We start from the raw sequence: 14722 nt of genomic DNA, 5'->3' as shown, positions 1-14722 counted from the left end.
TTTTCTGGTGTTGTGGGGAGTACCGTCACCTGGGCTGAAGCAGAGGACTTTTGCATAATCTTCCTTTTGTTTTCTTGATTAGGTAATTTTGTTTAGTTATTAGTCATTTAAGTTTAATCCTTAAACTAACTGTGTTTAGTTATCCCTCTTCCTCAGTGTGTCAGTCTGGTCTGACCAGCCGTTATTTAAGCCCTATTTGTTTGTTGTGTGTCAGGTCAGTTTGGTTTGTTTGAGCAGTTAGTTTGAGGTTTTATTTGTTTAACTTTGATTTTTTTTTTTTTTGCCTTGAGTTAGTTTCTTTATTTGACCTCTTTTTAAGGGCCCTATAATTATTGTTTGGAATTTTGTTACTTTGGGGAAATAAAACCCATTTTCTTAAAAAAATCACCACTGTGTGCTCATGCATGTCTGGCTCGGTCCCTCACAGTCCAGTTAAACAAAAAAAAAAAAACATAAAAAGTTGTGATAAACAGGCTTTTGAAACTTGAAGAGCAGTTTTTAATAACCTATACTACTCTATTATTTGTGTTACACCTCTTGCACAATGGATGAAGACCCCGGGTGCAGGAACCGCACATATCCCAACTGTGTTCTTCCTTAATATTCTCAACTAGAGCTGTACATTATTAAGGAAATATTACACCGTTGAATACTGATTGAGACTCATACAGATTTTCTTTTTTTTTTTTCTTCTTTACTTTTATCACAATGTTCACAAATTTCTCTGTGAGCTTCAGCATCTTGACCACTAAGTTCTGTTTTAGATGTGGGCATAAAAGACAGTAGAAATCAAGCGTGGCACATGTAATGTTACAGCTACCAAAAATGTTAATATTGCACTTAGGATTGGAATTTAATATATTACGCAGCTTTCTCAGTGCCCACTGAAACGCAATGCTTTGAGGCCCTCTGTCATAGATCTCCCGTTTTCTACCCAGGATTCCATCGTCATGCTTCATCATTCTGTTTTCTTATTCTCTTTTTAGTGTTGCAGCTGGGTCCTAACTCAGCTTTAAAGCTGCATTTAAACTGTTTTCCTGTCAAAAGATAAAGTTTTGTGTCTATCAAGAGCAAACCTTAAAACAGGGATAGTTTCGGAGCCCCGCCGGGATAAACAAGTTATGAAGCGGCTAAAAATTGTTGCAGAGTTGTCAGTTACTGTTATTATTTGTTGTTGCGTTTTAGGAGAAGATCTGTCACACTGTTTTAAATATTTTAAAGTGATGCTGAGTGCGTTATTATCCTGTTGGAACGCCCAAACGTGTCAGACTTTTCACCATCTAGCAAAATGAAATAAAATAACGAATAGTCCTTTTTTATTGTTTTATCTGCTTTATTACAAAAGTAGTGCTGGCACCAAAATAGTCCAACAGCATTATGAGGTTCTTAAGTAGCTCCTACAAACTTAAGTCTTGGTATTATGGTCAAATCCATCAAAATTAACAGCTGATATTTTCTAAAATGACCAAAAAACACCTGACCAAAAGGCACAGAGTCATTTCAGGGAGCAGCAAAGTCACTGTGGACAGTGATGCTGCTATCCCAGTGGTCTTCATCTTGTGAACTTTCTAACTTAATCTGAGGGTAGCCGGTTAAATCTGATAAACAAAACGTGGACACAGCTGGATGCTCCATGAGGGTTTTGGTCTAAAACATGCAGCAAACTACTTTTTAGGAGGCTCATGAATATTCTGGATTCACTTTCTGACAGCTCTGACCCGAACTCTGTTGAAAGTCTGTGTTACAAAGATGGAGAGTGTGGGAGTTTCAAGTATTCATGAGCCTTTTCAGCACCAAACGCTGAGATTTTCTCCCCATGGCTGCTCTCTCGTCTTCATCCTTCGATCCCTGTTTCCTTCCCTCACGCAACACTTTCTCTGTCACTCCCCCATCCTCATCCTGCCCTCCTTTCTCATCCATATCCCCTTCCTCTCCTGCCTCCTTCTCACTCCTTATCGATTTCTTAAAGCCCACCACTTGATGAGGCAGTGTTTTCCCTTTCATGCAGCACCCCGCCGCTCACACCCCTCAGGTTGCACAGCTGTATGTAGGTCAACCCCACCTCCTCCGCCCGTTTTCCCCGCTCCCCTCCCCTCCTCCTGTTCAGACTGCCCTACTTTCGGTTGGATCCACAGTCCCAATGACATCACCCTCTCTTTCCCTTTTTTTTTTTTTTTATTTCTGCAAGCCAGCATTACAGATGCTACTCACTGCACCACTTTTCCTCCTTACCACCGACTTTAATCTCCACCACAGCTAGCATGATATCCCCTCCCTGCGGTCCTAAAAACAAACCACGCAGCGTGGGAGATAGCGTGGAGGTCCCGGTCCTTTGGTTCCTATTTGCATCTCTCGGTCGCCGGGCTGCTGCTCATCCACATCAACAGCTCTGTTGCCACAGAGATCGGCATCAAAACACAAAATAACCTCTACCCACTCCTTTTTTATATTCAGTCCAGCCCTTCAATCTGTCCGTTCTTTCTCCTTTTCTTCTCCCGCTACCTTTCTGAAAGTTTTTTTTTCTTTAGTATAAAGGGCAACGCATAAGAAGCAGGGTTTTTTTTTTCTTTTGTAGCTTTCTGCAAAGGTTCTGAGGCTACAGCACAGTAAGGTGCCTTTTTGAATTAGCATTGCACCATAAATGTAGACTTTTGTCTAAAGCAGGGGTCTGCAACCTGCGGCTCCCGAGCCAAAAGTGGTTCTCTGGACCTTCCACAATGGCTCTTAATAACTTTGGCCAAAAATGATAAGGAACAATCTAATATTAGATAGAGATATAATAACAAATGTAGGTTTAAGACGTTTTTCCATTTTTATAGAATGATAACGATTTCCGCAACAGAATTGCAATAAAACCATCAGTAATATATAATAATCTGTATGTTTTGTTTTTGTCATTGGGTTTGAAGCTGTGCTTTTTGTTTTAACGTCATTTTCCAAAATATCACTGTCCCATTAAAGGAAATGTATCCATCCTCTTTGTGCAAAAGTTTTGTTTTTCTTTATTCTAAAGCTTGAAAATAGAAATATAACGGTTATTTAAAAACGACAACACATTTTCCAGAATATATATTTATCTAATATTATAAGTTGTCTTTTTTTTTTCAAAAGGTCGTGTGACATTTTTGACTCTAAACAAGTTTTATTGGGCAAGATTGCAGACCCCAGGTCTAAAGGAATTCCAGTTCTTTGAGATTTTTCTCATTTTCTTCACTTACAACCGCAAACTTTCATGGATTTTATTGAGATTTTATGTAATAGACCAACCAGTTGCTTAATTGTATCATGAAAGGAAATATATCTATGATTTTTATTTTTTTACGAATAGAAATCTTAACATTATCGCAGGAAATAAAATATAATCAGTGTAACTAACACGTCTTGTCCGCCTCTTTGCTTTTACCTCTAGAATAAGTCCAGCTGCAATCTGAGGGCCTCAGGGGTTTCTTAATAAACATTAATGAACAAACAAGGGACACATCAGACAGGAAATGGATAAAGTGGTGGATAGGTTTAAAGTAGGATAATGTTCTAAAAAAAGAAAGTATGCAAAGCTTCAGAAATCTAACGAACTAGGATGAGTAGCTCCAAACCAAGACATGGACGTCCTCCTAAAGTGTCAGAGCGCTCAGGGAGAACTTTGATCAGAGAAGAAACCAAAAAAGGAATGCTATATATAGCATAATAACATATAATATAGGTTCAGTATTTTAATACTCAGGCACTGCTTTGTGTATCACTTAAAATTCCCATAAACAAGCAATATACACGGAGATTTAAAAAGAAACGCATTTCCTGTCTTTACATTCTTACAGCTGAGCCCCTTAGTGCCTACATTTGTTCATTTAAAGAAATAAATTTGTGTTTTTGCTGTCAAGAAGATTATACATTGAATAGAGCACATACAGAATATTTTGTGGCACATGCATCTGCAGGCATTAAGTTGAGTTTTCTCCAGCTGAATGCAGCACAGGGTTAAGCAGTGTAGCCCCTCCCCCACTAGTAGCTGCCCATCGTTGGTCAGCTGGCTGAAAAAAGGCTACAATATTGTTCTCATTTTTACAGAAAACACCAATGTGGCTCCAGGTTGTCATAAGATAAGGATCTCACATCAGCCATGCCTAAAAGAGACTTGTTTTCTGCATATAAGGTGAAGAAAATGCTGAAAGGTTGTCTCCCAGAAAAAGTTATTTAAACAACAAGATAACTGCATTTTATGAAGGAGTTATTTCTTTATTTTATGCAATCTCTCTGGTGACAACAAGCAACATGTCCTTAATATATTTTTAATATAGGAACCTATATTAGAAATGCTGCTACTGTGCAGCAGTTCTGCTAACGTACACCCCCCCCCCTGTTCTTCTAAATTCACTTTCTGAAATCATAAAATATGCAGAAAGAAAGTAGCTCTTATCTCTGGTGCTTTTAAAGGAAATTCATAAGGAATATGGGTGATTAAATAACATAATGAAAATAATGTTTTAAATATATGACCCGACTTCAATATCTACCATAATAATTTCTAAAGAGCCGTTGCCTGATAATTTACAGAATCAGCTTTATCTCCTCACATGTCTTTTTGTCAGGCTGATTCTTACTCTCGCTGCAGCCCTTCCCACTTCCTCCTCCTTGTTTTTTCTCTAATCCACCGTCCCTTATGATTTATGACTTGTAATTTCATAATTGGATTGCTAAAAACAAATCTGTGCTTTTGTGATAAACTGTCTTTAGAGGCTTGCTGCTTTATGTGTAATGCAACATATTACTGATATAAAAACAACTGGGCTGTAGAATAAAAACACTTGCTTCTATGTATGTGTCCATGTTTTCAATGTTCGCATTTTATTATTTTATGTTAGATATGAGAACCACATCTATAGCCTCTGTGTTGCAGCTGGTTGAGTTTCTTCTTATTATTATTACTGAGGGTTGAATCTCAGCGCTTTAATACTTCGGACTCATTCTTTCATGGAAATATAGCGGTGAAAAGTTCCAGCAGTGGAGAATGAAAGTGCAACAGACTCCAGCAATCTCTCAGCCTAATATTTCTGCATTTCTATGAAGGACACGTTCATAGTTTGTTACATTCACTGCCTTTCTTTTATTTTTCAGACCAATTTTAAGATTTCTTTCTCTAACCTCAGTTAACTTCTGACCTTTGTTACAAAAGCGCCACAATGTCAGATTTCTTTTGGTGGTTTCATCTTTCCCAAACATAAAAATTAAGCACAGTTTTAATTGCAAATGCAGTGCAACATGCATTTTCAAGTCAGATCTTAAGACATGCAGTGGCTGCAGTCGAGGGTCCAATTCCTCGTTCGAAGCTCGAAAACAGACTAAAGTTCATTTTCTGTGACACATTAAAATTCATTCAACTCTGAGATAATTGCATTGACTGCAATCAAATTTGGGGAGGGGGGGGGGCAAAAATCTTTTGCATGTCACTAACGAGACAGACAATCTATTTTCACAATTAACCGTCTAAAAGGAGTGTCCCTGTTGATGGTTGTTAACTTTGGTTTCTGTTTGAGAGTAAAAGTAGAGAGGGCAATTAGACTTGCAAAAGAAATGAGTTGACATTCAGTTGATGTTTATGCTTTAATTTTTCCTGAGCCAAACAAACAGCTTTCAGGTTTAATCTTTGTCACAAATAAAGGAGCAAATTACTGCAGCTGAGAGGGAGTGAGGCTGATAATCGGCGATCACTTCAGTTTTATACTTATTTTCTGACCTACAATAAGAAGTGTGGGGCTAACAGGGTACATGAAAATAAACAATGATATCTGATTAAAGTTGTACCAACGTTTGTTTACTTCTTTATAATTAACATTTTATTCTGTGAAAATGAGTTTTCGTAAGTTATTTCAGATTCCCTAAAATAGTTTTTTAGTCACATTAAATTCAGTATTCATTATGATGCCCTCTAGTCTGATAGATACAAAGAGAAAGTAAAACATCATACGCTGATTTTTTTTTGGCTGAGTTACAGTGAAATGTCCGTCTAATCTGGACGTAGATCCTCCTCAACTTAATTACAACCAATTTATATTAAAAAAAATGCCGGCGTGTAAGTTTGCAGCAGCTACTCTAACTCCAGGAAAGGTGTGTCAGTGATCTATGACGCAGGGGCCTTTTTTTGTTTTGGGTGGAGATTGGGATAACCTTAAATGAAAGAAGATAACAGACAGCTTGTTGTAAAGTTAGATCTGCAAAGACGACTGGTGAGAAAGAGGCTGGGCAGCAGAGCCGTTAGCCAAACAAGTCTAAAGGCTGGTTCACACGGCAGGATTTCAGCTCGATTTTTGCCCCGATCTTCCCCTTCCAAGAGGCGCTGATTATCTGCGTGTCTCTTAAAATAATCCTAAGAGATATTCCTGCCATGTGTGGTGTGTTAAGAGCGATCGGGTTTACTCGTTAGAACGTCAGGACCGTGCCAACCTCAAATCAGGGATGTTCAAAATGTTGGACAAACGAGCATGCGGCCTGCTGGATCTGACGTGGAGCCAATCAGAAAGCGACGAGGGATTCCCCGAGAGAAAGAAAATCACCAACTCGCCTCTATTTCATGGTGCAGCAAACGTAGGGCTCCCGGCCACATTGTCTCCGTTTCTTTAACCAATGGCTTTTCTTTTTTTTAAATGTTTTTTCTCTGTGAAAATTAGTCCACAAACTATCGCCATTGTTCTTCCTGGTCGTCCATGTTTATTTACTCTGAACTCACGTTTGATCTTGAGAGGATTGGTAAGATTTCCTGTCTGATATCTGAATGATCTTAAGCCAAATCTGTTTGTGTGTGGTGCGTTGAGCTTGCCGTCTGACTGGACACCACTGACTGTACGAAAAAACATGTTTTATCTAAGATTTTGTTATCGTTACCTGTGATGTCTCTCAGGCTTTAAAATTTTGGCCCGACTATTTTAAAATCCTGCCGTATGAACCAGCCTTTAGCTAACCTGCGTGAAACAGCTGCATCTCTGAATTTCCTCTGCTAATGTTTACTTCCCATATGAAAATGCACATAGAATAAACACATGCAAGAAAAACACTGCTGTGTTTATTTTCTGCTGTCTCTGTAGTATAGTATCTGAATTTTGCTGGATAAACCAGCCGGGCTAACAGCAAACAAAGCCAGCTGGAGATACCGCTGGTCTGCTGCAAAACTCATATCCTGATTCTGTGCTGCATATCTGTACTAAAAGCTGACATTATTATAAAATAAAATGTATAATGGTTAGAGAAACTCAAACACTGTTGCCGTCTTGGGTAAAGTTGGGCCCACTAAAATGGTGAAAAGGATCTGTTGTTGATGCATCTGCTTATTCAATGCATTATATTTTAATAGCTTTAGGGTCTTTCTATCTGGGGGCAGGATAAGGAAGTGCATTTAAGTAATAGTAATAATGCAGTTTGAGCAATAGTAATAATAATGAAGGTTAAAGCCTGTTTGATTCATAGGCTCAAAACATGATACCAAACACAATTGACTGAAAACTCTTTAAATATCTAGGTACAAAAGGGGGGAAAAAGTCTTCATATCTTCTATTTTATCCTTTGTTAGAACCTTACAGCCTCATCTCACCTGCGCCTGCGCAACTTCTTGTTCTCCGTCTTGAGCACATGGAGCTTTTTGGCGAAGCAGACAACGATCATGAAGAGCAGCAAGACCACCAGAGCCGAGGCGCCCACGGCGAGGCACATCACCTGGAACTCGGTCACCACCGACTCGCAGCGCGCACCTTTGTGCCAAATGTAATCCTGGACATTGCACCTGAAACAAAGAAAGACATGGGGAGCATAAGAAAAGAGTAAGATGAAAGCAAAAGGTATAAATAAAAGACAAAAAGAACAAAGCAAAGTGGTCCAGATAGATTTAAGCATGTCCTTTGCACCTCTTTGTTTTATAGGTATGACTGTTCAAGTATTTTAATACTTGAACAGTATAATACTTAATAATTACACAGACACACACACAATATATATTATATATATATATATATATATATATATATATATATATATATATATATATAATATATATATATAATATATATATATATGTACATATATATACACATATATATATATATATATGTATATATATATATATATATATATATATATATATATATACACATATATATATATTAGGGCTGGGCAACGATTAAAATATTTAATCGCGATTAATCGCACTGATTAATCGCGATTAATCGCGATTAATCGCATTGTATTTACAAACTCCAAGAATGAATTCAAAAGTAGTGTAAAGAGCACTTTTATTTTAATGTTCTGCTGCCATATGAACAAAAGTGTTGTAACATTTGTAGCACTTATCAGTAACACATATTTAGTGTAAAGCTCAACTTAAACATGTAAAACAAAAAATAGCAATAATAATAAATTAAAGCTTATTGCCACTGACAGGGAATTCTCTTTATGGGGAAAAAATCTACCAAAAACAGGCAATTTCTGAGGTAACAGCAGGGAGCAGCATTACCATTTTATGTTCAATACCAAAGTTTAACTTGGCAGTGGTTCCAACTAACTTGTTTCTGTCATATTCCATGCTCGATATGCTTGCGTTTATTTGACGTTAACACGCGTTTTTTTGTTGTTGCTTTCTCGCGCGCATATAGTGAATGGCAGGGGGAAAACAGGCAAAAACACATGGATACTTTGAAACGAGAAGCGACTTCACCGACGGCGTCGATGCAGACCCCCCCCGCTCCGCTCCGCTCCGCTCCGCACAAAACTTGTTCCGGCCGCCAACTCACCGCCTCGCCTCGCCTAAGCTCGCTCGCGGTACCTGCGGGAAACACCGCCTTCCGCATGTCAGCTGTGTTTTTTTCCGGCCAGCACCTTTCTTCCTCTTTGAATCTGAGGCTGGGCTGACAGCGAGGTTATTGGCGCATTATCGCCACCTACTGTTCTGATTCAAACCCCTACACCGCAGCAACAGACCTTCACAAAATAAAAGCATGTGACCAACATGCGTTAACGCGCGTTAAAGAAAATATCGCCGTTAATAGTCTAATGAGTTAACGCGAAATTAACGCGTTAACTTGCCCAGCCCTAATATATATATATATATTTATTATCAAGGACACTTGAGTGTTGATACTAGTACTCATTTCAACCAGATCAAGAAGTAAATTTGCAATCAGGTGCTTGTAATAACAAATGCCTCATTATTTGGTCATTATGAGTATGACCACCGCAATAAAAAAAAACAAGATATTTGGCAGTTTGCTAGTCTGAAGAAAACACATATATATATATACACAATATACCAAGGCGAAACGACACAAGCTACAACCGTAGAGAAACAGTTATTGTGGTCCATCAGTTTGGATGAAAGGCCAAACTTTGGACGCTGCAAGCCTCAGTTAGCATATCAATTGGTAAAAGGACAGAACAATTGGAAACAGACCGAACAGGTATGCATGTCTGCAAGGGTTACCAGATAAAGAATATTGCAGCATGAATTAGGTTTGCTAATTCCCCCTCTGAATGAACCCTAAAATTTCTAGAAGCAAGCCCATTGGACAGATGAGACCAAAGTGAAGATGTTTGACCATAGTGCACATTATTTCAGCACAGAAACCTTATGCTAACTCTCAAACACGGTGGGGGAGGGCTCATGATTAGGTCCTATTCTGTAACCTCTGGACCTGCTCACTTTGCCATCACTGAGCTCTAAGTGAAGTTAACTGAGGTATTGTAGAGTCAAATGTGAGGCAATCTGTCGGAGAGACCGCCTGACGTTGAAACAAATTGTTATCAACAGAACGATGGTCTCAAACGCGGCAGCAAATCTACGACAGAATAGCTGTAAAATAAAAATAAAAACATGGTTCAAAGACCCAGTTAATGTGAAGAAGTCAACTTAAAATGCTGTGGTAGGACCATAAGACGGCAGAAAGAAACTAATCTCTGCAAACCCCAATGAACTGAAGCAATATAAAAAAAAAAGAGTTGGTCAAAATTCCTACTGGTTGTGTGAGAGACTGATAAAGTTATACAGAAAATGATTACTGAGAATCATATTTGCTAAAGGCGGTTCTACAGTCATCTGGTCACCCTGGTTAGGAATCCTGATGATTATCACACTGCTGTGATCTGTAGCTGCTTTGATGTAGCATAAAAAACCTTTTCACATGCTGGAGAAAAATATTATTTTAAGATTAAACATATTTAAATAAGCCTAGACTCTAAAAAGAGAATGTTGTAGCAACTTAAATCAATTGCTTCAATTGGTAGCAAGTAATTGAAATAAGTTTACCCAACTTAATTTACTTATTTGACAACTTATGAACTAAATAAAATGACTTGATTACTTGTTACCAACTGAAGCAATTCATTTTTTAGAGTGTACCTACAAAGTAATTCACTGCAGGAACTTTTGTCCATACGGTTTGATTAACGTCTGATCCAGAAAACATTAAGACTTTACTTTGCCTGGCTGGTAATGGAGAGTGAACTGGGAAAAAAAAACACCTGAGGAGATTTTCCAGCAGAGGCTTTCACTCACAAATGTGCACCCAAGCTGCTGTCGAAAACACTAAGCAAGAAAAGACGTTCATTGGATTTAACGCAACACACATGTTGATTCACACACAGACGCCATTTGAGTCCCGCGCTCCTTTCATAAGTGTGTGGTAGAGTACAGAGTTCGCCTGGGGACAGGAACCACAGAGGCAGATGGCTTTGTCCAGCCTCTGCTTCGTCATGAGAAACTATCTCAATACTTATACCAAAGCCCTACTGAGCAAGCTGCCCAATCTGTAAAATCCATGTAAGTGTGTGTAGATCGTAACGTCACAGTCTGCAGGACTAATGCCTTTTTGCGAGTACATTTGCTGGATTGTCTTCGACAAAGCTGTATCTGCCATTACATTTGTGATATTTTTTGTCTGTTCTTCCACAGAAAGTCTTCCTGGCAAAGTGCGTCCATGTTTAGCTGCATCTCTTTCCTGGAAAAAGCCAATGACGGAGTTACTGGTGTCAAAAGTCTGTACTTTTTTTTGTGTGCCACATTACAACTATGAGTATCACTTCATTTTATAGCCATTTTTTTAACAAACCTACACAAAGTAGTCCAATTTTGAAGAGGACAAACTATAATACATTGGGTTTAGATTTTTTATATCTATATCTATATATATCTATATATCTATATATATCTATATCTATCTATCGAGCGAGCGAGCGAGCTAGCAGGAGCGATCGAGCATCTAGCGATCGAGCTAGCGAGCTGAGCGAGCGAGAGAGAGAGAGAGAGAGAGAGAGAGAGAGAGATGAGAGAGAGCGATCGGAGGAGCGAGAGAGAGAGAGAGGGAGGGATATACATCTATCTATATATCTATCTATCGTATCTATCTATCTATCTATCTCTTATCTAGCTATCTATCTATCTATCTATCGATAATCTATCTATAGGAGATATATATATATATATATTATATATATATATCTATATATATATATATATATATAAAGCATTTGGTGTTGAATACAAAAGTGTGCATTTGTATTCAACACCAACTCTTTAATTTTAGGATCATACTTATCTGCAATTACAACTTGGGATGTTTTAAGGTATTTTCAATCAGCTTTAGCTTTAGAGATGGAATTTCTTTAAAATACCTCTGACTGGATGAATGGAAAGTGTCTGTGAATGTCAGTTTTGAATAACTGCCTCACACTGTCATTTGGATTTAGGTCTGAAATTTGGCCCATTTTAACACATGAATATTCTTTGACATAAGCTATTCCTTTGTAGCTGTGGCTTTTTGTTCAGGGCCCTTTTTCTTGTAGAAGGTGAACCTCCACCCCTGTATAGGGTCTTTTCTAGCCTCTAAAAGGTTTACTTTCAGGATTTCTTTGCATTAACCTCGTTCAATTTCAGCTTCCTCCTGCTACATGTTGATGTCCCGCTGGGCAAGGCACTTAACCCCAAGTTGCCTACTAACCTGCATGAATGTGAGCACATTTCTGAGTGCCATTGGGCAAATGTTGCTAAACTGTAATGCTGCGGTGAGAACAAACGCGATTTGAGTTTCAGGGGCGTCGCCTTCATATGCAAAGTCTATGACTGATGCTCATGCAGGCGTGTTGAGAGGACCTGTGGCATGTGTCACCCATCAAGTGTGCCGTGTTCTGAGATTCCAAGCGTCTGAATGTCCAAAGCGACAGACTAGAGTTGGAAAATCTGAACTTTTGCAGCTGGACACAGAGCATCAACCAATCAGAGATGTTTGACGTAGTGCCGCATTTTCTGATTGGACGGAAGGACCATGAAAAGCTGGGAAGTCGACAATGGAGGAAAAAACTGGTTGTTATTGTTTATACCCATCCTATTACCTACCTATGATAATCACTACAGAGACAGTAAAGGACCATGTCCGGAGGAGGATTAGCGAGGAAGTTGGCATCTCTGGTAAGTTATCAAACCATATACAATGGTGAATATTTCCCCGCATTTGAGGAAAAGAAGAGTGTAGCGTGTCAGACGAGTGTGTCCACACTTTGCTCAGAGCGCCAAAAAGCTCTGCACAAGCGTCCAAGTTGAGTTGTTGGACGCCTTTAAGATGCTCAAATCGCGTTCGGTCTGAATGCAGCATAAAGTGCTTCAATTGGTTGATATGAACAGATAAGCGATGTATAAATTTACTTTATTGTTTAGCAGGAGTTAGTTTTCTTGGGGAAGCCACTAAACTATTGCTGCCATTAACTCTGTCAACTGCTAGACCAAGGCTGCTCTGTCTGTCCTCTGCCTTCTCTGAATCTGACTAATTGATAGGCTCGTCCTGAGTTATTTGGATTGACGTGAATTTAATTTGGATCGAATTGGATTCAGGAAAAGGTCGGATTGCTCAGGGACCAATTTCTGCCGTCAGCAGAGGAGTTAAAGTGCCTGAAATGTCTTGTTCACTAATGGCAGGGTGGTCTCATCTGTCACAATGCGAAACCTGCTCCAGTCTGTTGCGGTAAAGAGAGGTGTAGCAAAACGTCTAATGCACATCTGCGGTGTTGTGATGCTGCTCGTGATCAAAAGAACAAAATCACTGAAAATAAAAATGACTGAAATGAGCTTTCTCTGTAGGGTCAGCCTTAGAAATAGGATTAGAAGCTCCATTATCGGCTCCTCCACTGCTTCTTAAGAACTCAGCTGAGGTGGTTCTGGTATCTGTTCTGGATCCCTCCCTTTGCAGGGCACCACATATAAGTCTTATTACTCCTAGTTCCAGCTGTGTAAATACAAAAAGAAATAAGTAATGGATTTATTGCTGAATTGTCTTAATGTGATTTCAAGTTCAAAAGAGTAAAAAAACTATTTAAGAGGCCAATCTCATGGAAAAAGTACTTGTTTGAGCTTTTAACTATGTTGTGATGCTTTTCCTTGATCAAAATCCTGCTCAAAGTAGATGGATTCATGCATGTCTGAGTAATCCTGATGAATTCTGCCCTCTGAGCAGCAGCAGCCCCTCCCTGTCCTGGAAAATGAGCGGTTCAATTAAGATGGCATTTTTCAACAGTATAAAAAAACCCACATTGATCTTAAAAATGAACAAAAAATATTTGCGCAGGATCAGAAAAGACAATATGGAGAGAATGTAACACATTCATCTCGATGTTTTCTTTGTAATACGTTTCAGATAACTTTTCGTATAGTTGTACCATAGATTTATTTGGTCTCTTGGCATTTTTTGGAGGTGTTGCAGCAATACGCAGGAGACAAGTTGTTGAATGTGTATTAAAAGCTGCGGGCTTTGATACATTAGTGATGCAACAGTCCACTAAGCATAAATAAATGCCTCCCAATTAATTCAATAACAATATATAATCGATCGATAGACGTATATTGATGATAGATAAAAGAGGGTCAATAAAAAGTTCAATAGAATAACAGTTTTCCTTCCTTATGCATTCTAGCCATGTAGGTTAATATTACATCCTCATTACATCCTCCCAACCAATCACAACGCAGACCCAGAAACCAAGCTCCGCCCCCTTCAAAGAGTTCAGAGAGCACACTTTTTTTTCTTTTTTCAAAACTTTCAGTTTTGGTAAAAAGTTGGTTGAATAAAGGGTTGAGTTTAAATTCAGTGTTTGTGTGTTCTGTATCTGAAAATAAGTCACTAAACAACAGTATAAAATGGCCAGGGCTGCACTTAAATTATATAATTATTGATATAGATTAATATGATTTTTATTTTATTGATATGCTTTGTATCTATATCGTCCAGTCCTACTCCCATATAAAAATGACATACCTAAATGCAAACAAGCCCAAAAACATTTTAAAAATAGAATGTTATGTCACAAATGTTAGATTTTTTTCCAATTTATTTAGAACTTTGACCAAATCAAATACAAGAATCTAGACAGCCTTGACCATAATGACTTCTTAAAAATATTTTTGTCACAATTTTCACTGATTTTACAGGTGAAACAGGGGGGGTTTCAAGTGAAAACTGAGCACTCTCTGCAATATTTCTCTGACAAAGGGTAAGGGTTATAGATCTGTAAAGAGAATGAAGAATTCAGGGTTTGCTGATCCTATGTGCCTTTTTCACATGCAAGCGCGTTCCCCTCACGCTTGGTTTCCTTCCTGAATATCCTTCTTTCATTTGCCAGCTGAGAGGAAACGCTGGCGAGGAGCCAGGAGACATTTTGAGTGTGTGGGCATGTGCGAGGAGACGAGAGCGGAGCGATGGAGCCT

General features: G+C 38.6%; 1 protein-coding gene across 10 annotated transcripts in view; it reads right to left on the bottom strand.

The window, feature by feature from the left end:
* The window catches only part of cspg5a (chondroitin sulfate proteoglycan 5a), an 81696-nt gene that overhangs the window by 16379 nt on the left and 50595 nt on the right, over positions 1-14722 (bottom strand). For all 10 annotated transcript variants that reach the window (XM_036135376.1, XM_036135370.1, XM_036135372.1 and 7 more), the window contains exon 3: positions 7580-7768. In XM_036135376.1, the coding sequence (XP_035991269.1) occupies positions 7580-7768 (189 nt within the window). The remainder of the gene's footprint in view (positions 1-7579; positions 7769-14722) is intronic.

The sequence above is a fragment of the Fundulus heteroclitus genome, chromosome 3, assembly GCF_011125445.2.
Source record: "Fundulus heteroclitus isolate FHET01 chromosome 3, MU-UCD_Fhet_4.1, whole genome shotgun sequence".
NCBI lineage: Eukaryota > Metazoa > Chordata > Actinopteri > Cyprinodontiformes > Fundulidae > Fundulus > Fundulus heteroclitus.
The sequence above is the reverse complement of the archived record's forward strand: the minus strand, read 5'-3'. Positions and strand labels throughout refer to the sequence as shown.